The 24,567-nt window shown below is 36.4% G+C and overlaps 1 protein-coding gene across 2 annotated transcripts in view; it reads left to right on the forward strand.

Moving 5' to 3' along the window:
- Nucleotides 1-24,216, forward strand: part of HPRT1 (hypoxanthine phosphoribosyltransferase 1) — a 36,473-nt gene extending 12,257 nt beyond the window's left edge. The window contains exons 4-10 of one of the 2 annotated variants that reach the window (XM_057495428.1): nt 5,398-5,550; nt 7,656-7,721; nt 9,623-9,640; nt 19,055-19,137; nt 22,687-22,733; nt 22,899-22,975; nt 23,506-24,216. In XM_057495428.1, the coding sequence (XP_057351411.1) occupies nt 5,398-5,550; nt 7,656-7,721; nt 9,623-9,640; nt 19,055-19,137; nt 22,687-22,733; nt 22,899-22,975; nt 23,506-23,553 (492 nt within the window). In that variant the 3' untranslated portion in view covers nt 23,554-24,216. The remainder of the gene's footprint in view (nt 1-5,397; nt 5,551-7,655; nt 7,722-9,622; nt 9,641-19,054; nt 19,138-22,686; nt 22,734-22,898; nt 22,976-23,505) is intronic. The other variant, XM_036931233.2, reaches the window with a different exon arrangement.
- Nucleotides 24,217-24,567: the final 351 nt, after the last annotated feature.

Raw genomic sequence — 24,567 nt, forward strand, 5'->3', positions numbered from 1 at the left:
GTGGATCATCTTTTCATGTGCCTGTTGGCTATCTGAATTTCTTTGGAGAATTGTCTGTTCAGGGGGATACCTTTTTTAACTATATTTACTGATGTCAGTTATCCTCTCTGGAGCTTGATCAGTTTGCAGGGAAGTGATAAGTCATTTGCAGCTAGGTCTGATAAATAAGGTGAATTAACATTTCTTTCTAGAAAGAACATATGGAGTGAGCATTGGCATATTGAAGAAACCACTCTTGATTCACAATCACTCTGCCTTTGTCTCACGATCTCAAATGTTTCTGAATATTGACACAATAAGCAGTATTGACACTGGGCTGAAACAAAATCATGTAATCTTTACCTGTGAATTTCACCATCCACAATTTCTTTGATCCTGTGAATGTTTTATTTTTACTACTTTATACTGTTGCTTTGTTTCTGGTTGCATGTTGGCATTGTAATTCCTGTGAATTACTATTTTCCTTAAAAATAGGATTACTCCTAGCTTCCGCAAAGAGTAGAGTAAATGTCCCATCTTTGCTGTTTTATGAATTGGTATTATAGTGCATCTTTGTAGAAACTTGCCTTATGTTTACATTTTCATTCAGGATAAGATCATTTATCTACATTTAACTTTCAGCCTTCATTCTCTCTCTTAGTCATCTATTTGACCGAAGTCTTTGACCTTTTCCACATTTTCATCGGTCCCTTGGGTGATTTGACTGGGCAGCCATTTAAGTATTATAGACAATTTCCCTATCCCTTTGAAACCCTTTGTGATTACACATCAGAATATTACTTCTTATTTATAAGCTCCTGTTAATTTCTCACAGTCTTCTTGAATTAAAAACTTGTTTGACTACAAAATTTGCATTTTGACTCCACAGAATTTATTTATTTATTTACTTAGCTGGTTTATACCAGCTAAGATTTAAAAAAGATTTAATTTTACTTAGTATAGCTGCTAACAGTATTAGCTGCCCAGCTTTTAATGTATCGTTGCTTAGAGTCAAAACATGTTTTATAGTCCATGGAATGATTTATCTTTTTGATCTCCTTAAGCAGCCACCCTCCATATACATAAAAATCAATCTTGTTATTTTGTGACTTATACTTCATTCCCCTGGGGATTTTCACAGAATGTTCTTTTTTTGAAAAGAAAAATAAGGGGAGTTTAGTTTTTTAAAGTGTCCTATAGTTACAAGAGCAATTTGAAGCAATAGAAACACTTCATTTAATCCCATTTTCTGCTTTTAGTTTTTTTGTATTAGTTTTAGATCTTAGAGGATTATTAAGGTGAACTCCCCAATTGATAAAAAGTGGGATATTAAACACAAAGCAAAGCAAATTTTTAGTTTAATTTTTACATTGAGAAAAATATCTGTTCTACCTCATGGAAAATTCTGTTTAGATGTACTACTAAGCAATAGAAATTAAGAACACCATCCATATACTTTCTGTTGGTTTGAAATAACATTTATGCCCTATCATCAGCTCATCGTGGATAATGTTTTAATATTTTAAAAATAGACAACGTACTTTGATAAGATCATGAAATGGAAATTTAAAATTGTTGCATTAGTAACATTGATGTTAGTATAGTTTTACATGCTGATCTTAGCCAGTTTGAAATAGTGAATTAATCATTGACTGATCTGTACAAATCCTAAAGAAATGCCCCATGAACTATTAAATGTTTCTGGAATATATAAAGAGCCATAATAATGTCAATACGCCCCATCTAGTTTGTAATTCACAATAAAACCTGCATTTTTCTGATAAAAAAAAATACTTGTTTACTATTTTAAAAAAAGTATCACCACAGAAATTTTAAAGGATTTAAATCACCCTAAATTCCATTCCCACTTTTATTTCTATTATTTTAAAGAATTTCCTTACTGAGAAAGCACCTATTATAGTTTACATAGTCTTAATCAAAGTAGGTAGGCAGGATTTTACTTGCTTAGTGCGTAGATGGGAAATTGCCTGGTGATTCCAAATACCATATTTCATTAAATCTAATATACCATTGATTTTAAGACTTACCATTATTTTTGGTACTGCTAAGAAAGAAGACATTATTGGTTATAGTTGTAAGATGCCATCAATTGTAATATGTCAATTTCAGAGACATTAAAATGTCAATGTGCATTTTAGAACAGTGAAGTGTAGTACAGAATATTCAGTGACCTTTTCTATCCCTAAGCCTCTGATATTCACAAAAATTTAAGTTAAGTATGCAAATAAGTTTTCTCTATTGTTAGTTCAATTTTGTAGTAATATTTTAAACTAAAATTGTTGAATTAAAAAAAATGATGAAGCCTCAGGAGGAAAAATTGTCAAACAAGTAAGTTTTTTGTGGGAGTATTTTTGTGTGGACCATAAGCAAATGGAAAATTAGCATAATTAATGCTATGTCCAGACTAAATGGCTTACATAAAATGAAGTTCTTAGGATTTGAAATGTTGCAGAAAACTTTTTTTTTAGTAATGAGTTATTGTCTCCGTGTACATATGAGAACAATGAGTTGCAGAAGGATTAAATGATTTGCTCAAGGTCATACACATCTTTGATCAGAACTTTGATCTTTGAGTCTCATTTGGGAAAACTTTTAACTGACTTGGATCCTATAATATGGGCTTCCAATTACTGTTGACCCTTGAACAACATGGGAGTTGGGGGCACCAACCCCTCATGAAGTCTAAAATCCTCATACAGCTTTTGACCGTCCAAAGACTTAACTATTAATAGTCTACTGTTGGCTGGAAGGAAGCCTTACCAATAACATAAACAGTTGACATATTTTGTGTGTTATATGTATTATAATACTGTATTATTGCAATAAAGTAAGCTAGAGAAAAAATGTTTCTGCAAATTGTCACAAATCTCCAAAAAGTTTTCCAATATATTTATTGAAAAAAATCCATGTATAAGTGGACCCACACAGTGCAAACCTGTGTTCACAGATCAACTGTATTTCTTCATTCCCTACTAGTCAGAAGTTTTGCATCCAGACAGAATTCATTTTGCCAATTATGGGATTTTTTTCTCAGTTGCAATCAAGGTTCATAAAGGTTTAACTTTCTGTCTTGATCTTGGAAATTGCTTGGTTAATAGCTTGATTAGGCTATCTGTTCAATATATCAAAGATGCAAATTACTTTCAGTAGTTTGTAATTTGTAAGGTAACTATTTGAATGAGCTTGTTAGAGAAAAATGCAGAAAATATTGGAGTAGTTTCTTAAAGTGTCTCTTGTAAGAAGAGGTCAAAATATTGGAGTAGTTTCTTAAAGTGTCTCTTGTAAGAAGAGGTCAGTAGCTTTCTGTCTGACTTTTTTCTCTGTATGTATTTAAGTCAGTTGCTTTGAGGTATGCTTTTTTTTCTCCAGAACAGTTGAAGTTAATGTAAATATACCATTTTGATGTTACACTAAGTAGTTTAAAGCTTATCTTCAGTAAATATATATATTTATATATATATAAAGCAAATGAAGTGATTTATACCTCTCTTCTTTTTATTACAACATAGACATGTATGGGGGGAAAATATTGTTCAGTTTAAATTGGCAGAAATGAGGATGTGTGCTATCCATGGCACAAAGAACCTTTAACAGAATGAGGGTCAAAAGTATACTTTCTAGCCCTTTCCTATATATTTTCACTTTGATTTAGTCCTTGTCAGGCTACTGAGGTTTTATATAGGCAGCCTTATTCTTAGAACATAAAGGTAGGGTTCAAGTTTGGTCCTGTGAAACAACAAATTTTGTAATAACAAAAAAGTAAGGAAATTGGTCAAGTCACTCAGTAAACACATACTAATCATCTATTATATGCACGGTACTATCTTAGACCATGAAAAGTGGTTCTATTGAACATGTTTGTTTTATCAGATCCTAGTCTCAAACCAGACATGGAATGCAAAGCATGAAGATAGGATGCAATAACTTCTCAAGGTTTGAAAACTGCTTGAAAATACTAGATAGTAAATATCAGCACTAACTCTTCAGGCTTATCTAGTACTATGTTGTGCTAAATGGTATATTTGATTTGATTAGAGCATTGCTGACTAATAGTACTTTCTATGATGATGAAAATATTGTATATCTGTGCTGTCTAATAGAGAGCCACTAGCCACATGTGGCTGTTGAGCACTTGAACTACGTCTTGTACAACAGAGTAAATGAATTTTTGTTTTTATTTAATTTTTTAAGTACCTGCCACATATGCTTAGTGGCTATTATATTGGATAGTGTAGGATTAGATGATCTAGAAAGACCCTGCTTCATCAGCAGCATCATTTTTAAACTGATAATGTTTTTTTTTAAGCAATGTGTTCTTTTTTTAAAGAACTCATAAAATAGAGGTAAATAAATTAACTTACTACCTAGGTATATATCCTTCCAGACTAATTTTTTTCTGCATATGTTTTTTAAAAGTTAAATATGTCCCATTTTTCATCTAAGGTACAATCGACCTCTTAAAGTATATTATTCTAATATTCTTACTCTTGTTGATAATTTGATCAGGTTGCAGGAAAACAGCTAAAGAACAGAGGATAGTTGAGATGATGTGACGAGAAAACATGATTGAGAGTGGTGTACTTGGAGCCTAACTGGATATAGAGGGAATGACTATTTCCCAATAACTCCATTCTAGGGACCTGAAAGAATGATCTATCTGAAGTTCACTGTAAAAAGGAAGCTACTTAGTGCTAAGCTGCTAAGTGCTAAGCCCAGACTGCCTACCTCAGTAGAACTCCCAGTCTTACCATTTTGGGAACTGAGCCTTGGTGACTGGCCTCTCTTGCATCCTCTTCTTATGGCCTCAACCTGTTTGTTCCAAGCCATTCTTTTGCAGCCCATTCATTGCATGTTTTCATACAGCTGTCTCTCTCTTGCCCATACCAAGCTTCAGTTCTTGTTGCTAACTAGAGGTTTTCAAAATTCCTAGTGATAAACAGTTAGGAATAAACAAAGTTCCTTCCGATTTCCCTTCTCATTTTTTCACCTAGACTTGAGAAAGGTAGACAGAAATGGAAACAGAGATGCTAAGGGTATACCCATAGAGCTTCTTTGATAATTATGTAGTTGACAGAGACACTCTTGAGTTAAGGACAGATTGGGCTCTCTGGCTGAGAGGAATTAGGAGATTGGATGATAAAAGAAGAGGGAAGAGCAACTGTGGGGGTGCTCTCCCCTCCCCCATGCCAGTCCCATCATCTCTCATTAAAGATGAGGCATGTAAGAGTCACACAGTAATGCAGTAAAGCAGGGATGCCATGGGAAATTGTTCCAGATAGAGAGGGAGGGAGATAAATTCCTCTGGTGGAGTAATTTGGGTACTTATACCTGTATTCTAGCAAAGTGGACCTGGAACATTTTTCTTAAATGAACCATTTATTACCTCCATTTTAAAAGGTTGGCTATGTTTCTACAAAAAAAGAAGAGATTAACCTAAAAACCTTGGGGCAAACAGGAATATGGAGATATGTGTACTGGTGGAGCAGCAGTGTCTTTACATGCTTGGAGTTTTCTTGTCTCTACCCTGCCACCACAGCCTTTGGATCACAGGTTTTTCCATGATTTTGTACTTTTCAGCTCTCAGATCTTTTTACTCCTTTCCTGTCAAAAAAAGGTCATTTGCAGTCGGACTGTAATACCAAATTTCTACAGAAGATGTCACTATTTAACGTGATTTACAGTGTAAATCAATATGATTCACTCTTTGAAAGTTTCAGGTTTTGTTCAGTTTTTTGCTATTCTCTGTGTTTGAAACTCGGTTTTAAATTAGTTAGAATAACAGATATCTGTAATTTCCTTAAGATAAGTAATATGCAAGTTTTTGATAGCAGTCATATTTAGTTTGCATTACTGAATAGTGTTGGTGCATTTGTGTTTTTCAAAAATAACACTAAAAAATGGACGTGTCTATAGAAGGATATGACGAAAATAGAAGTATATGAAAGTCTTGTTATCCTCATTTTCATTGCCCAGAAGTAATTGTTGTATAAACTTTTTAAAAATGCTAACAAAAGTGGTTTTATATGCAACACATTGTTCTCCTGCTTGGTGTTTTTAATTATTGTTAATTCATGTCAGTGTGTATAGGTTATCAGGTTCTTTTTAATAGCTGCGTGCTATTAAATTGCATGGATGAACTTAATTTAAACAGTTCCCTATTAATAGACATTGTTGTCTCCAGTTTTTCTTTTTTTTTATTAACAGTTGATACAGTGAACATCCTTGTATGTACCTTTATGTAATTGCGTTTTTGTAGCATCATTTCCTGGAAGTGGGATTGCTGGGGCAAGTGGCATGCATGTTTACAATTTCAATAAGTATTGCTGTATTGTTTTCAGAAGAGGTTGTACCAATTTATACTCTGACCAAAAACAAGAGGGCTTGTTTCCCGTCACTTTTGGCAGCATATGTCATCAGGCTTAAGTTTTGCCAGGGTGAATGAATATTAAAATCACATTGTTTTAGTATTTGTTTCTCAGGTAGCATTTTATGTTGTAGGGTCTTCTGTTAATTGCCTATTTGTGTTTGTCCTCCATTTTCCTATTGGGTTCGTATTGTTGGAACCCTGTGTATAATAAGAATATTTGTTAAAGATCTTTTCTTTCAGTTTGGGTTCATGTCATGCCTAGGATTTTACCTTTTCTAAAAATGGGAAATACTCTGTTTTCATCTATTCTGCTTATGGCTTTATTTTTTATATTTAGATTTTAATCCATCTGGAATTTATTTTTGTGTATGCTGTGAGGTAGGGATCATACTTTTTTTCCCCAAAATGGATAACTAGTTGATTAAATACCATTTCTTGAATAATTCATTTTTTTCTCCCTGTCTTGAAATACCATCTTTATCATATACTAAATCCTCATATACTCCTAGGTCTGTTTCTGGGCTCTATTCTGTTCCTTGATCTCTTTGTCTATTACTGTGCTACTGCAGCACTTGTGTAGTTGCTGTAGCCTTGATATGTTCTGCTTTTTGGTAGGGCAAGTCTGTGCTCTTTTGGTGACCTACTTGCTCTTTCACTCCAGTTTTCTGTCTTGAATCCAGCATGACCAGATTATGGTCATTATCACCACCAAACCCAGCAGGTTTGGTGCATTCCCCTATGAAACACCTGTAAGGGTTTCTACTGGATTCTCTAATAGCAGAAAACTGGGAGCCTAAGATGACTGATCAGACCTGGTTTCACAGACTGTGCTGAAGATGACTTGAGCCTGGGCTAGACATTTGAGGGAAATATTTTTGGAGTTAAATGTGATACAGTCAATTTGCTTGACTCATGGAAATGGTCCAGGGCCAGAACCAGACACCTGTCATGCTAATAACTTCCTTCACGGTTCAGAAATTACTGTGACTGAAGATGGGTGGCTGCCATAATACTGCCTGCTTACAAACGGGAGTATTCTATTTTTAGTACCTTTCTTAAAAGCATTAAATTAGTAATGGCCAATTAGGACTTTAATTTTTACTAATCTGTAGTTGAAAGTTAACTAGTCATTCATTTCTAGAAACTTAATTCTTATAATTTATATCATTTAGACTATCATAATGTTATGACATTAGCTAACTTCTTAAATCTTCTAGTTCCCATTTGATAATTTGAAATGAGTGTGTGGATATACATACATACTTACATCTTATTTTTTTTTTACTAGAATGATCAGTCAACAGGGGAAATAAAAGTTATTGGTGGAGATGATCTCTCAACTCTGACTGGAAAGGTACGTATCTTGAAGGGAAAGAAAAAAGCACTTCATACCAAGTCAATTAGTAACACTATGGATTCAGTCAGTCACTAAGAGGCAGTTTACCTAGTTATTTATGCACTTAAACAGAGGTTATTTAACCCTTGTAAGCAATCTAGGTTAGGTATCTTTGCCTAGGTTGTATAGCAAAGAGTCATCAGAATCCAACATTAAAGTCCATATTGCTCTGCCTCTGGGGATGTAATTTGAAATCCTTCAAAAAATACATATATGGCTCCTTTTCCTGGTTACCTTTTCTCAAGACAGTTGCCTCACCAAAGATCATGCTTCCAATGACTTGTGGATAATTCGACTTGTTTTGTTAATATCAGTCACCTCTCCCAGCTACTCCTATCATTGATGGATGGGGTCATGAACAAAGTAGCTATGGTTGCGGCATTATTCACTGTCATAATATTCCACACGTTATTGTTTCCCATCACGGGACTTATTCACAGCAAAAGAAGATCGTAGTGGCCCGTGCTCATGGACTTTGCTGGTTTTACCATGCTCCCCACCATCCTGAAGCAACTTGCTTCATAAAATAGTGCAGCAGTTTTTGAAGATTCAGTTATGGCATCAAGTAGGTGTCAAGGCCTTATGGGAAGAACAGTGCCCACTAGGAGGTAGCGTATCATCTCATCAGCATCTGGTATATGGTGCCATTTCTTCCATAGCTAGGATTTGCACATGGAGGAACCAAGGGGTAGAAATGGGAGTGGCTTCACTCACTGTAATGCCTGGTGTCCACTAGTAAAAGTTTTTTCCCGTCAAAAAAAAAAGACTAGAATCCAGTTTCTCTGTCTCATAATTCAGTGCTCTCTTCAAATTACAATGCCATCCCATGGTGCAAATAGCTGCAGCTGTGAGCCACAGTTACTGACAGAAAAATGTTATCCTTCAGATAGGCTAGCTAGGGCAGAAAAAAATGTTCAGAAACAACCACATAGTAGATTGTGAAGTAATTATTGGCCCATTAATTGATTATATTCACTTTTACTGAAGATTTAGATTAGAGTATCTTTTGAAAAGAGACAAATTAGTTGTGATAGGAGGAATGGAATAAATTATGTTTACTGTGGTAATAATATTACATATATTGTAAAACATGCCAGATTATTTATTAAATAAGGTGGAGTTTCTTTCTTGCAACGCAGTGGATCTTGTGTGCCCTACCTTGGTAAACACTGACTTAAAAGAACATACAGAACATTAAAATTCTGATGCTATAGGTGTCTGACAGAGAAATGAGAACAACAAACAAACAATATAGCATGAATCTTCCTGTGACAGCAATTATAACCAGTATGTGACATGGTACCTCATTCCTACAACTAGCATAAGAACATAAGATAGGACTCTTCTGTGACTTGGGGGTTTATCGTGGGAGGAAGCATTGATTGGTATTTCTTTAGTCAAAGAATGTGAGCACATCCAGAAAATGCAGATCAATTTCAGCCTAATGAGAAAATGGGTTTTGAAATGGATTCCATATGGTAAGATAATGGGTGATTTTGGAGTTACCATCTTTTAATATTGCAGTTGAAAAATGCATACTACTTCATTTAGGTCCTTCATTTTACGCATGGGAAACTGAGGGCCGGTGAAATGTCATGACTGGCCCAAGATAGACCTCCATTTAAAGTAATAAAAACGTTAAAGAATGAACATATGGGTCAAATTTTATTTTTAAAGATTCCATTGCAGTGAAAATTTCATATGAAGAGTTCCAAATTCCAGCAGATGACCCACTTGTTTAAATCAGTGTTTGATATTTGGATAATTCCTCAGAGTTTGTTATGATGTGATTTGAGTTACACAATAATTGGAAACACTGTCTGATTCATTGTACTGATTTTCATTTCTTTTTCTTCTAGAATGTCTTGATTGTTGAAGTAAGTTATATATACTTTTAATATAGTGTTTATGATTTTCTAACTTAGTATGCACAATCCTAAATGTAAGCCAGAGAAAGAAAGGAAAGCCAAGGAGGAATTACTTTGTTATATGGGAGTAAGATTGCTTTTGTAAGAAATACTTAGTAATTAATTTTTACTGGATAATGGAAAAATTGGGGTATATTAATTACTCCTCTTTTCTTGGCTTGAATTTTTTCTTTGTTTTAAAGTTGTATTTATCATTCCCATGCATGTTTTTTATACTTACATTGCATATATGTATCCATATGCAAAATATATTTTGTTACATATATATATATATGCACTTTCAATTGTAAAATAAATAAGTAACCGGGATGTAATGTATAGCATAAGGAATATAGTCAAAATATTGTAACAGCTTGGTATGGTGATAGCTGGTACCTAGAATTATCATGTATATAAATGTTGAATCACTGTGTTGTACACCTGAAACTAATGTAATACTGTGTGTCAACTACCCTTCAGTTAAAAAAAATATATATATATTGTGTATTTAAAATTTTATATAGGGCCACACTATTCATATTCTTTTGCAACTTATTTCCACTCAAAACTGGTTTTGAGGTTATTTGTGTTGAGACATGCAGTTGTTGGCCTTGAAATGTCACATAGCATTGCAGTGTATGAATCAGCCAATTTATTGCCCTATAAATAGTTTGCTTCCAATTTTTCTTGCTCCAACAGGGCTGCTAAGAGCATCCTTTTGCTGTGCCCTGTGTGCACATGTGTGAGTTCCCTCTAGATACAGGCATTTAGAAGTAGAATGTCTGGGTTGTAGAATTCTTACATTTTTTATTGTACCGTTATTGCCAGTTACTCATTAAAGTGGTTGTATGATTTATGGTCTCAGTAATAGAATGAGTTCTCACACTTAGGTGTAGTGGTTTAAGGCCCAAGAGTAACAGTAACCCCCAATTGACTTTTTGCTGTTAAAGTTTTTAAAAACTTTAGCTTATAGATTAAAAAATAAACAACACTTTTCAAAGGGTTTGTGTATATGAGTATCCCTGTGAACTGATTACTTTTTTCAAATGTAAGTTCATTAATTCCACTTCAGATTGATTCATTTTGTCTGGGATAATGCGACCTAACAAATTACCACAAATTCAGCAGCTTAAGAAAGCACATATTTTTATCAGTTTCCATGAGTCAGGGGCCTGAGTATAGGTTAGCTAGGACCTTTGCTTGGGTCTCATCAGGCTAAATCAAGGCTGGAGCTCCTATGTCACTTGTGGTTCATGGTCCACTTCCAAGTTCATTCATGTTGTAGGCAGAATTTAGCTGCTGTGGTTTTTGGACTCGGGATCCCATTTTTTTTTGCTGGCTGCTAGCCAGGGGCTACCTTGAGCTCCTAAAGGCCAGCCTCATGTCCAGGACATGGCCCTCTCACATGGCAGCTGAGTTCTTTAAAATCAGCAGGAGCCTCTCCAGTCGGCTACAGCTCTCATGTATAATATAACCCAATCACAGAATTGACTACCATCATTTTCACAGGTCCCGCTCACACTAAGGGAGAGGGGATTGTTTTAGGTGTGTACACCAAGGGAGCATGAGTCTTGGTGGCCATCAGAATTCTATCTACCCAGAAGTCTGCATTTTTTTTGTTCTGGTATCATTAATCTACAATTACATGAGTAACATTAGGTTTACTAGGTTCCCTCCTTCACCAAGTCCCCCCCACATACCCCATTATAGTCACTGTCCATCAGTGTAGTAAGATGCTGTAGAATCACTACTTGTCTTCTCTGTGTTGTAGAGCCCTCCTCGTGCCACCCCACATTAAACATGCTAATCATAGTATCCCTTTCTCCCCCCCTTATCCCTCCCTTCCCACCCATCCTCCCCAGTCCCTTTCCCTTTGGTAACTGTTAGTCCATTCTTGGGTTCTGTGAGCCTGCTGCTGTTTTGTTCCTTCATATTTTTCTTTGTTCTTATACTCCACATATGAGTGAAATCATTTGGTACTTGTCTTTCTCCGCCTGGCTTATTTCACTGAGCATAATACCCTCTAGGTCCATCCATGTAGTTGCAAATGGTAGGATTTGTTTTCTTCTTATTGCTAAATAATATTCCATTGTGTATATGTACCACATCTTCTTTATCCATTCATCTACTGATGGACACTTAGGTTGCTTCCATTTCTTAGCTATTGTAAATACTGCTGCGATAAACATAGGGGTGCCTCTGTCTTTTTCAAAATGGAGTGCTGCATTCTTAGGGTAAATTCCTAGAAGTGGAATTCCTGGGTCAAATGGTATTTCTATTTTGAGCTTTTTGAGGAACCTCCATACTACGTTCCACAATGGTTGAACTAGTTTACATTCCCACCAGCAGTGTAGGAGGGTTCCCCTTTCTCCACAACCTCGCCAACATTTGTTGTTGTTTGTCTTTTGGATGGTGGCGATCCTTACTGGTGTGAGGTGATACCTCATTGTGGTTTCAATTTGCATTTCTCTGTTGACTAGTGATGTGGAGCATCTTTTCATGTACCTGTTGGCCATCTGAATTTCTTCTTTGGAGAACTATTTATTCAGCTCCTCTGCCCATTTTTTAATTGGATTATTTGCTTTTTGTTTATTGAGGTGCATGAGCTCTTTATATATTTTGGATGTCAACCCTTCATTGGATCTGTCATTTGTGAATATATTCTCCCATACTGTAGGATGCCTTTTTGTTCTATTGATGGTGTCCTTTGCTGTGCAGAAGCTTTTCAGCTTGATATAGTCCCACTTGTTCATTTTGCTTTTGTTTCCCTTGCCCGGGGAGGTATGTTCATGAAGAAGTCGCTCATGTTTATATCCAAGAGATTTTTGCCTATGTTTTCCTCCAAGAGTTTAATGGTTTCATGACTTACATTCAGGTCTTTGTTCCATTTCGAATTTACTTTTGTGTATGGGGTTAGACAATGATCCAGTTTCATTCTCTTACATGTAGCTGTCCAGTTTTGCCAACATCAACTGTTGAAGAGGCTGTCATTTCCCCATTGTATGTCCATAGCTCCTTTTTTGTATATTAATTGACCATATATGTTTGGGTTAATGTCTGGAGTCTCTATTCTGTTCCACTGGTCTGTGGCTCTGTTCTTGTGCCAGTACCAAATTGCCTTGATTACTGTGGCTTTGTAGTAGAGCTTGAAGTTGGGGAGTGAGATCCCCCCTACTTTATTCTTTCTTCTCAGGATTGCTTTGGCTATTCGGGGTCTTAGGTGGTTCCATATGAATTTTTGAACTATTTGTTCCAGTTTGTTGAAGAATGCTGTTGGTAATTTGATAGGGATTGCATCGAATCTGTATATTGCTTTGGGCAGGATGGCCATTTTGACAATATTAATTCTTCCTAGCCAAGAGCATGAGATGAATTTCCATTTGTTAGTGTCCTCTTTAAGTTCTCTTAAGAGTGTCTTGTAGTTTTCAGGGTATACGTCTTTCACTTCGTCGGTTAGGTTTATTCCTAGGTATTTTATTCTTTTTGATGCAATTGTGAATGGAATTGTTTTCCTGATTTCTCTTTCTGTTAGTTCATTGTTAGTGTATAGGAAAGCCACATATTTCTGTGTATTAATTTTGTATCCTGCAACTTTGCTGAATTCTGATATTAGTTCTAGTAGTTTTGGAGTGGAGTCTTTATGGATTTTATGTACAATATCATGTCATCTGCAAGTAGTGACAGTTTGACTTCTTTACCAGTCTAGATGCCTTGTATTTCTTTGTTTTGTCTAATTGCCATGGCTAGGACCTCTAGTACTATGTTGAATAACAGTGGGGAGAGTGCGCACCTCTGTCTTGTTCCTGATCTCAGAGGAAAAGCTTTCAGCTTCTCACTGTTGAGTATGATGTTGGCTGTGGGTTTATCATATATGGCCTTTATTATGTTGAGGTACTTGCCCTCTATACCCATTTTGTTGAGAGTTTTTATCATGAATGGATGTTGACTTTTGTCGAATGCTTTTTTGGCATCTGGAGATGATCATGTGATTTTTGTCCTTTTTGTTTATGTGTGGATGATGATGGATTTTCGAATGTTGTTAACATCCTTGCATCCCTGAGATGAATCCCACTTGGTCATAGTGTATGATCCTCTTGATGTATTTTTGAATTCAGTTTGCTAATATTTTGTTGAGTATTTTTGCATCTATGTTCATCAGGGATATTGGTCTGTAATTTTCTTTTTTGGTGGGGTCTTTGCCTGATTTTGATGTTAGGGTGATGCTGGCCTCATGGAATGAGTTTGGGAATATTCCCTCCTCTTCTATTTTTTGGAAAAGTTTAAGGAGAATGGGTATTATGTCTTCTCTGTATGTGATAAAATTCTGAAGTGAATCCATCTGGCCCGTGGGTTTTGTTCTTGGGTAGTTTTTTGATTACCGCTTCAATTTCGTTGCTGGTAATTGGTCTGTTTAGATTTTGTTTCTTTCTGGGTCAGTCTTGGAAGGTTGTATTTTTCTAGGAAGTTGTCCGTTTCTCCTAGGTTTCCCAGCTTGTTAGCATATAGGTTTTCATAGTACTCTCTAATAATTCTTTGTATTTCTGTGGGGTCCGTCGTGATTTTTCCTTACTCATTTCTGATTCTGTTGATTTGTGTTGACTCTCTTTTCTTCTTAATAAGTCTGGCTAGAGGCTTATCTATTTTGTTTATTTTCTCGAAGAAGCAGCTCTTGGTTTCATTGATTTTTGCTATTGTTTTATTCTTTTCAATTTTATTTATTTCTTCTCTGATCTTTATTATGTCCCTCCTTCTGCTGACCTTAGGCCTCATTTGTTCTTCTTTTTCCAATTTCAATAATTGTGACATTAGACCATTCATTTGGGATTGTTCTTCCTTCTTTAAATATGCCTGGATTGCTATATACTTTCCTCTTAAGACTGCTTTTGCTGCATCCCACAGTAGTTGGGGCTTTGTGTTGTTGTCGTCGTTTGTTTCCATATATTGCTGGATCTCCATTTTGATTTGGTCATTGATCCATTGATTATTTAGGAGCGTGTTGTTAAGCCTCCATGTGTGAGCCTTTTTGCTTTCTTTGTACAATTTATTTCTAGTTTTATACCTTTGTGGTCTGAAAAGTTGGTTGGTAGAATTTCAATCTTTTTGAATTTACTGAGGCTCTTTTTGTGGCCTAGTATGTGGTCTATTCTGGAGAATGTTCCATGTGGACTTCAGAAGAATGTGTATCCTGCTGCTTTTGGGTGTAGATTTCTATAGATGTCTATTAGGTCCATCTGCTCTAGTGTGTTGTTCAGTGCCTCTATGTCCTTACTTATTTTCTGTCTGGTGGATCTGTCCTTTGGAGTGAGTGGTGTGTTGAAGTCTCCCAGAATGAATGCATTGCATTCTATTTCCCCCTTTAATTCTGTTAGCATTTGTTTCACATATGTTGGTGCTCCTGTATTGGGTGCATATATATTCATTATGGTTATATCCTCTTGTTTGACTGAGCCCTTTATCATTATGTAATGTCCTTTATCTATTGTTACTTTCTTTGTTTTGAAGTCTTTTGTCTGATACGAGTACTGCAACACCTGGTTTTTTCTCCTTGTTGTTTGCATGAAATATCTTTTTCCATCTCTTGACTTTTAGTCTGTGCATGTCTTTGGGTTTGAGGTGAGTCTCTTGTAGGGAACATATAGATGGGTCTTTCTTTTTTATCCATTCTATTACTCTGTGTCTTTTGATTGGTGCATTCAGTCCATTTACATTTAGGGTGATTATTGTAAGAAATGTACTTATTGCCATTGCAGGCTTTAGATTCGTGGTTACCAAAGGTTCAAGGTTATCTTCTTTAATATCTTACTGTCTAACTTAACTCGTTTATTGAGCTGTTATAAACACTGTCTCATGATTCTTTATTTTTCTCCCTTCTTATTCCTCCTCCTCCATTCTTTATATGTTGGGTGTTTTATTCTGTGCTCTTTTGTGTTTCCTTTGCTTTTGTGGGTAGTTGATTTTATTTTTTGCCTTCAGTTAATATTTGGTTGGTCTGCTTTTATTTTCTCTGGTGACATCTATTTAGCCTTAGAGTGCTTCCGTCTAGAGCAGTCTCTCTAAAATACCGGTAGCGGTTGTTTGTGGGAGGCAAATTCCCACAACTTTTGCTTGTCTGGGAATTGTTTAATCCCTCCTTCATATTTAAATGATAGTCGTGCTGGATACAGTATCCTTGGTTCAAGGCCCTTCTGTTTCATTGCATTAAATATATCATGCCACTCCCTTCTGGCCTGTAAGGTTTCTGTTGAGACGTCTGACGATAGCCTGATGGGTTTTCCTTTTGTAAATGAACTTTTTTTTCCTCTCTCTAGCTGCCTTTAAAACTCTGTCCTTGTCCTTGATCTTTCCTATTTTAATTATTATGTGTCTTGGTGTTGTCCTCTTTAGGTCCCTTCTGTTGGGAGTTCTGTGTGCTTTCGTAGTCTGAGCGACTATTTCCTTCCCCAGTTTGGGGAAGTTTTCAGCAATTATTTCTTCAAATACAGTTTCTATCCCTTTTTCTCTCTTTTCTTCTTCTGGTACCCCTGTAATGCGGTATTGTTCCTTTTGGATTGGTCAGACAGCTCTTTTAATATTGTTTGATTCCTGTAGATCCTTTTATCTCTCTCTGCGTTCCTGTTCTCTGTTTTCTGTTCCATTAACGGCGTCTTGCACCTCATCCATTCTGCTTTTACGTCCTTCCAGAGATTGTTTTATTTCTGTAGTCTCCCTCCCATCTTTATCCATTAGCTATTGCATTTTTCTCTGCAGCTCCATCAGCATGGTTATGACCTTTATTTTGAATTCTTTTTCAGGAAGATTGGTTAAATCTATCTCCCCAGGTTCCCTCTCAGGGGATGTCTGTGTGATTCTGGTCTGGATCAAATTCTTCTGCCTTTTCATGGAGTAGAGGTAGTCGTGGGCAGTTGGCGCATGTATCAGCTGGGAGGACAAAGTCCCTTCCTGCTTGCTCATTGCCTTCCTCTCCTGCAAGAACGGTGACCCCTAGCAGCTTGTGCTAGGCAGCTGCATGCCAACGGGTGTCTTTGGGTCTAGCTCAGGCAGCTCTGCGGGGCTGCTGTGGGCATGGATGGTTTCAGGCTGCTGCTCCACTGGAGGGGGAACAGGTGGGAGGCTGTTTATTGTCGTGAGGGGACTCAGAGCTGCACTGCCGCCCAGGGGGTTAAGGGCACCTGTAGTTCCCCGGGATTTGCAGCTGCTGGGCTGTGTACTGGGACGCTTCCATCCAGCTGTGAGGCTCCCATCTCTTTAAGACTTTAAAAAGCACTCACTTTTCTATTCTCCCAGGGGCGCCGGCTGTGGGAACCCGCTCGCAGGTTTTACTTTTCCATTTCCGTAATATCCACCACACCACGCACTGTGTGTCTGCGCTCCCGGTGCAGTTGACTAGGGCTGGGTATTTAGCAGTCTTGGCCTTCCACTCCCTCCCTGCTCCAATTCCTCTCCTCTCACCAGGGAGCTGGGGTGGGGCGTGTGGTCAGGTACCGCTGGGCCGTGGCTTGTATCTTACCCCCTTCATGAGGCGCTGGGTTTTTCACAGGTGTAGATGTAGCCTGGCTGTTGTACTGTATCTTCTGGTCTCTCTTTTAGGAATAGTTGTATATGTTCTATTTCCAAAAATCTATATGGTTTTGGGAGGAGATTTTTGCTGCCCTACTCATGCCGCCATCTTGGCTCCTCCCTCAGAAATCTGCATTTTTGGCAAGTCTCCAGCCCTTATGTTTCTGATGACTCACTGAACCAGACACCACTTTGTGAAGCACTGCTTTGTACTATCTGTAGAGAGTATTTTTCTCTTTGTTTTTTTTGTAGAGAATATTTTCATTGAAGAGCATTAGGGTTACTGTTAAAAAATATTTTCCCAATTAGAGATGGGTTTGTTTTGAATAATGTCCTACTTTTGACTAAATAGCTAAGATTCACTTTCATGTGAAGTCATTTTATATAGTAAAGCCTTATTAATTTGGATAATTTTAAGATGGTATAAAGTATAACACAGTGTTACTCAAAGTGTGGTCTGCTAACCACCTGCATCTGGGAGTTGGGGAGAACAATCCCGATCTTGATTTTATGAAAATATCTATGAAGAGCAGCCGCATAACTCTCTAATAAAACATGGGTGTACCATCTCAACAAGCAAAAAGCAAATAATCCATTTAAAAAATGGGCAGAGGAGCTGAACAGACAGTTCTCCAAAGAAGAAATTCAGACGGCCAACAGGCACATGAAAAGATCCTCCACATCGCTAGTCATCAGGGAAATGCAAATTACAACCACAATGAGATATCACCTCACACCAGTAAGGATCGCCACCATCCAAAAGACAAACAACAAATGTTGGTGAGGTTGTGGAGAAAGGGGAACCCTCCTACACTGCTGGTGGGAATGTAAACTAGTCCAGCCATTGTGGAAAACAGTATGGAGGTTCCTCAAAAAACTCAAAATAAAAATATCATTTGACCCCAAAATTCCACTCCTAGGAATTTACCCTAAGAATGCAGGAGCCCAGTTTGAAAAAGACATATGCACCCCTATGTTTATTGCAGCACTGTTTACAATAGCCAAGAAATGGAAGCAACCCAAGTGTCCATCAGTAGATGAATGGATAAAGAAGATGTGGTACATATACACAATGGAATATTATTCAGCCATAAGAAGAAAACAAATCTACCATTTGCAACAACATGGATGGAGCTAGAGGGTATTATGCTTAGTGAAATAAGCCAGGTGGAGAAAGACAAGTACCAAATGATTTCACTCATCTGTGGAGTATAAGAACAAAGAAAAAAAGTGAAGGATCAAAACAGCAGCTGACTCACAGATCCCAAGAAAGAACTAACAGTTACCAAAGGGAAAGGGACTGGGGAGGATGGGTGGGAAGGGAGGGATATGGGGGGGGCAGGAAGTAAGGGGGCACCATGATTAGCATGTATTTGGGGGGGCACAGGGAGGGCTGTACAACACAGAAGACAACTAGTGATTCTACCGCATCTTACTATGCTGATGGACAGTGACTGTAATGGTGTATGTGGGGGGGACTTGGTGATGGAGGGAGTCTAGTAAACATAATGTTACTCATGTAATTGTAGTTAATGATACAAAAAAAAAAAACATGGGTGTACATACTTGCATATACATATATCCAAATTAACTGTCAGTAACTTCTGGTGTCTACAGAATCCAGTCCTGAGGAATTCATACTTCTTTCTGAGAGCCAGATGATTTATAGATGCCATTATATTTCAGTTTATGAATTGTGAGAATTACTCCACTGAAAAAAAGGGCATTTTTCCAATTATACATGGGTTTTGGTATTTTGTGTTTATATAATGACTGAATTTAAAGCTATTATAGTTTTATTTACCACTTAAATGTCTTTTTTTAAAGGATATAATTGACACTGGCAAAACAATGCAAACTTTGCTATCCTTGGTCAAGCAGCATAATCCAAAGATGGTCAAGGTTGCAAGGTATGTATATAACATTTTCACATAGGATATTTTCTACATTTGAAAGAGGACTAAGTAAATTGCTTCTTTGTAAGAGTACATGTTCTCAACTGTCATTTAATCTTCATAAAGTAATGTAATTTCAAATATGACTTGGTAAATATCTTTTATAAATTGTCATGTGTTGATAAAGCCCTTCATTGCAGTCACCTTTTGCCTAATAATAACATCTCATTTTTCAGCATGGTAATGCTGTTACCTACTTGTCCTGGGTACCATGGCAGAGGCTTTGGGACCCCTTTGCAAAATTGAGACCAAGGCTCCCACAGAGGGGTTAGGAGTGGTAGTAAGGATAGGCCCTGAAGATGTGGAGATCCTGAAACTGATCGATGGAGTGGTGATGTATACTTGTTTTGTATCTACGTTGAAAGTTTACAATACCTACTTCCTTTTTTCTAAACCAGCCCCACCTTGTGGCCTCCTACCTGTGCTGTTTGGCTTTTGCTTTTATTAAGTTCTACCTGTGTTTATCCTTAATTATAGTTTAATTCCCCAACAACTCTGAGGAAGCACTATTATTCCCACATCAGAAATAAGGATACCAAGACATAGGGACTTATCCAAAGGCACAGAGCTGGTACACAACAGAGGTGAAATTTAAACCCAGGCAACCAGGCTCAGAGTTCATGCTTTAGTATCTTTAAGGTCTTGGTAGGGTGAAATCCCTGGTGGATATACTTTTTTTAACTTTTATAGTTTCATTTTTTTATATTTAAATCTTTGAACAATCTGCAGTTTTTGTGTAGGGGTCATACAGTGATCCAACTTTTTCCCCCTAAAGATTAAGTCTTTCTTATAAACCCATTTTAAAGATCAAAGTATTGTTGAGCATCTTTGAATCAGAGTAAGCCAGCCTTCTAATGAGTCAGATGTTAGCAGTTTGTCTTTTGGAGCTTTTCTGATAGTTGGTGCAAGTGTATTGTCAGTGAATGTTTACCTTAGATGGATTTGCGACAGGTGTGATGAGTGTGTGTAAATGACGCACTCTGGGGTACTAAGTAGTATCCTGTCCACCAGTCAGTGTACTTGCTTGGTTCTTTACAATTTTAAATGTCAACCTGCCATGGCATAGCGTTTATTCCTCTGGATATTCTTTTGTGCCTCTCTCCTTGAATGTGCTGTAGAATTGAGATAGATTGCCGCATGAGAGAGGTATTTTTTATTGCTGAAGGTGTGAAATGCTCAAAGAATACTTAGGGCATGTCCTTTTGATGGAGTTGTTGAGTCAGTGTTTCTCAACCTTTTTTAAAAATCTCTCCCTCATGACTGAATTTTAATATCAGATATATATATATATATATATATATATATATATATATATGTTTCTGTAGTATACGCATATCTGCTTTACACACAAAAAGAGTAAGTATAAAGCTTATTCGTTTTTCAATTCAGGGCCAAGAATGACTAGATAAGCTTTTAAATTTAAAAGTTAAGTTAAAAATTAACTCTGTACACTGATAGGAATATCAAATGGTATAGCCATTTTGGAAAACAGTTTGGCAGTTTCTTAAGAAACTAAACATTTAACTACTGTATGACTTGAGCAGTTGCATTTCTGGGCATTTATCCCAGATCATGAAAGCATATCTACACAAAAATCCATACATGAATGTTCATTATAGCTTCATTTGTAGCCCAAAACTGGAAAAACCAACATGTTCTTCAGTAGGTGAATGCTTAAATAAATCGTGGTAGACCCTCCCATGGAATCCTACTCAGCAATAAAAAGGAACAAAGTATTGATAACAGGCAACAACCTGGATGAACCCCTCAGGGAATTATGCTGATAAAAGTCAATGTCAGTATGTTACATACTATATGATACCATTTATATAATCTTGAAGTGACAAAAGTGATAGAAATGTAAAATAGGTTAGTGGCTGCCAGGGGTTAGGGCATGACAGGTAGATGTGACGATAAAGAGCTAGCAAGAGAGAGAGCCTTGTGTGATGGAAAGTTCTTTGTGTTGATTTTGATGGTAGTTACATGAATCCACATGTATGATGAATTGCATAAACTACACACACACACACCAGTGCATATAAAACTGGTGAAATCTGGATAAAATCAGTCTACCAATGTCCATAACTAGTTATGTGAGATACTACCATTGGAGGAAACTGGAGAAAGGGAACATTTGACCTCCTCTTTGCAACTTCTGTGAATCTGTAATTATTTCAAAATTAAAAATTAAAAAAATATTACCATTGAACTTTATGACTATACCTGCTTAGTAACTTTTTAATATAATTTATTTATATAAATTATAATGTATAAAATTATACATACAAATTAGCAATTTCTATGAATACCTAATAATAGTAATATAATCACATTTAAAAATATGTACAGCTGGTAGTTTCTAGCAAGAGTCAAACAATTGAAAAATTAATTTCTTAAAAGTTTGTAACTTCTATTCATGGATAATTTGTTTACATTTTTTCTTTTTAGTACTTGACAAGTTAATGATAGGGTGAGTAACATTTATGAAATTAAATTATAATATATATAAACTGAGGATAAAAAAATTAATATCCACAAGGCAGCCAGCAAGCACTTGCAGGCTGCCTCTCACAATACAACTCAAATGATTAGATGCTCCCTTGGAGGCTAAGGCTTAGGCCAGTGGTTCTCAACTTCAGCTGCACATGGGAATCACCTGAGAAATTTTAAAAATGACAAAAAATATATGTGTGTCCCAACCCCAGTAATTCTGATATAACTGGTCAGGGCTGTGGCCTGGGTATCTGTTTTCATTTGTTTTTTTAGGTTCCTGGGTGATTTTGATAGGCAGTTATGGTTGAGAATCACTTTATGTCCTTTATAGTTCTTTAAATTTGTTTATCTAGAAAGGTATAAAATCATGTTTTATTGGGATTATCCTTGACATATGTAGATACTTTCAAAACACCATCTACAGCTTTTTTTAATGGCTGAAAACTTTCAGCAGGTAGTACTTGGGTTACGAAATTACGTTTGTTAGAGTTTGACTCATCCTACCTGAAGGTTTTGCTCTCTCAAAAATAAATATTCCTTTAGCATTTAGCTACTTTTTAACCTTGTTACTCTCTGGAAGCCACATATTAAAAGTCTGGAAAAGTGATGTTCACCTCTCCCATGCCCCTTTTTTGCTTAGGGATTGTATATCCAGGGATTCTGGACTGACAGCCCCTATCTTTCTTTCCATCTTTCTCATTGGTACTCCCCACCCATTCATCCTCCTGATTAGCTGCCCTTTGGTGGGTGCGTGGGTAGTCAGGGTGCAGCTCTCAGAACTTTCCAGGAACAGAGCAATCAAAGGCCTCATCAGTGGTGGAAACTTGTTGCTGCCCCTGCCCAGTGATCCCTGTGGTTTAGCTTTCTGTTTCATAGTCTTTCTTTGGGTATGTTAAAACAGACCTTAGTATGCTAAATGAAGGTGAGACAATGTTTCAGAACATTAGTGTTCTCTTTTGTAAAGCCCTGTAGTGTCTCCATATGACACATGTCACATTTTGTAATTAACAGCTTGCTGGTAAAGAGGACTCCTCGAAGTGTTGGCTATAGACCAGACTGTAAGTGAATTACTTTTGTCAATCACTGAATCATCTTTAACCCAAATAAATTTTATATTTAATGTTTTAGAGTTACTTCAGAAAGTATTCATAGAGAAGGCATATTTACAAATATTAGATTGAAAATGATGTTTACTCTAACTGTGGAATTATGATTCTTTCTAGTTGTTGGATTTGAAATTCCAGACAAGTTTGTTGTAGGATATGCCCTTGACTATAATGAATACTTCAGGGATTTGAATGTAAGTACAGCTGCTTTTTCTCAATCTCATCCCTCAGAACTCACATAAAAATTTACAAAGGAGAATAATTGTTTTCTCTTTTCAGAACCTCATAATTAGAATACACTGATGATTCCCATTAGTCACATAAAACTGTAGTCAAGTACAGACGTTCCTTAGAACTGGAACTTGGCCAGCTAGGGTGACACTTCTTGCTGGCTGAAACAGCTGAACAGCTTTAATGTACAATAACTGTCCCGTTATTATGTCAGATGATAAATGTAATTATAGGTAAGAAATAAATGCAATAGTTGAAGTATTTTAATTCATTGTCCTTCAGTTACCTGCTTCCTACTCTGGAGGTAGGAGTCCTGAGAATGCATTTATGAACATGGGTGAGGAAGATTAGGAAGACTACACAAACTTCTGTTTGTTTAGTAAAAAAACCTTCAGAATAATACTATTTGTGTAAAATACACAGAAATGCTATGCTTGCCTTTCATTTCCAAATACACTTCTCTAATGTGAATTTCTGGATTTTTATCTTATAGCACGTTTGTGTCATTAGTGAAACTGGAAAAGCAAAATACAAAGCCTAAGATGAGCATTCAAGTTGAATTTGGAAACATCTGGAGTCCCATTGAAATAACCAGTAAAATTATCGAATGTTCTAGTTCTGTGGCCAGCTGTTTAAGCAGAGCATATTGCATGTATCTTCTAAGAATTTTATCTGTTTTGTATTTTAGAAATGTCAGTTGCTGCATTCCTGAACTTCTTATTTGCACTATGAACCTATAGACTATCAGTCCCTTTGGGTGGATTATTGTTTGACTTGTGAAATCTCTTAAACCACACTGTTGAATGAAATACCGAAATTGTATCTGTAAGAAACATTTAAAGAGAAGATATATTAGTTTTTTAATTGGTATTTTAATTTTTATATATTCAAGAAAGAACAGAAGTGATTGCATGTTGTTAATTATACCACTGTGTGTTTAGAAAAGTAAGAAGCAGTCAGTTTTCTTATCAATGGTAGCATCTAAGAGGTATTGTTATGTCAGGGAAACCATACATCCTGGTATTAATTTTAGTAGTGTTTCAGAAGTATTGACTGTTTTTCCTCTTGTTCAGATTATTTCTAGTGAATATTTGTCAACAGTTCCTTTTAAATACAAATCAGTAAATTTCAAAAAAATCCTTACCACTTTTTGAATTCCTCAATGTAAAAATCCTTGAAATAAAGGCTGTCTCTTTAAAAGAAACTATGCACACCTATCATTTCTCTACACATTAATCTAGTATAGTTTTCTGTTGGTTACCTTTTCCTTGTCTGTTAAGTTTTGCTAACTAGTTTAATTGTAATCTTTACCAAAGAGAGTAAATAATGATTATCTGGTAGAATGGGTTGTTGGAGCTACCAAAATTCTCACCTAATTCAGAGACATTAAATTTCAGATACCTGGTATACTCTTACATTTTACTATATTAAAGTAACATGGCTTTCTCTTGGAATTCTGTTAAATTTTTTTAGATTGCGTATCATCTGCATCTCAACAGTTTGTTTCAGACATGTACTGTTTACCTGCTTTGTGTAGTTAATACTTTATTGACTA

Source organism: Manis pentadactyla, chromosome X (genome assembly GCF_030020395.1).
Source record: "Manis pentadactyla isolate mManPen7 chromosome X, mManPen7.hap1, whole genome shotgun sequence".
In the NCBI taxonomy this organism is placed as follows: Eukaryota; Metazoa; Chordata; class Mammalia; order Pholidota; family Manidae; genus Manis; species Manis pentadactyla.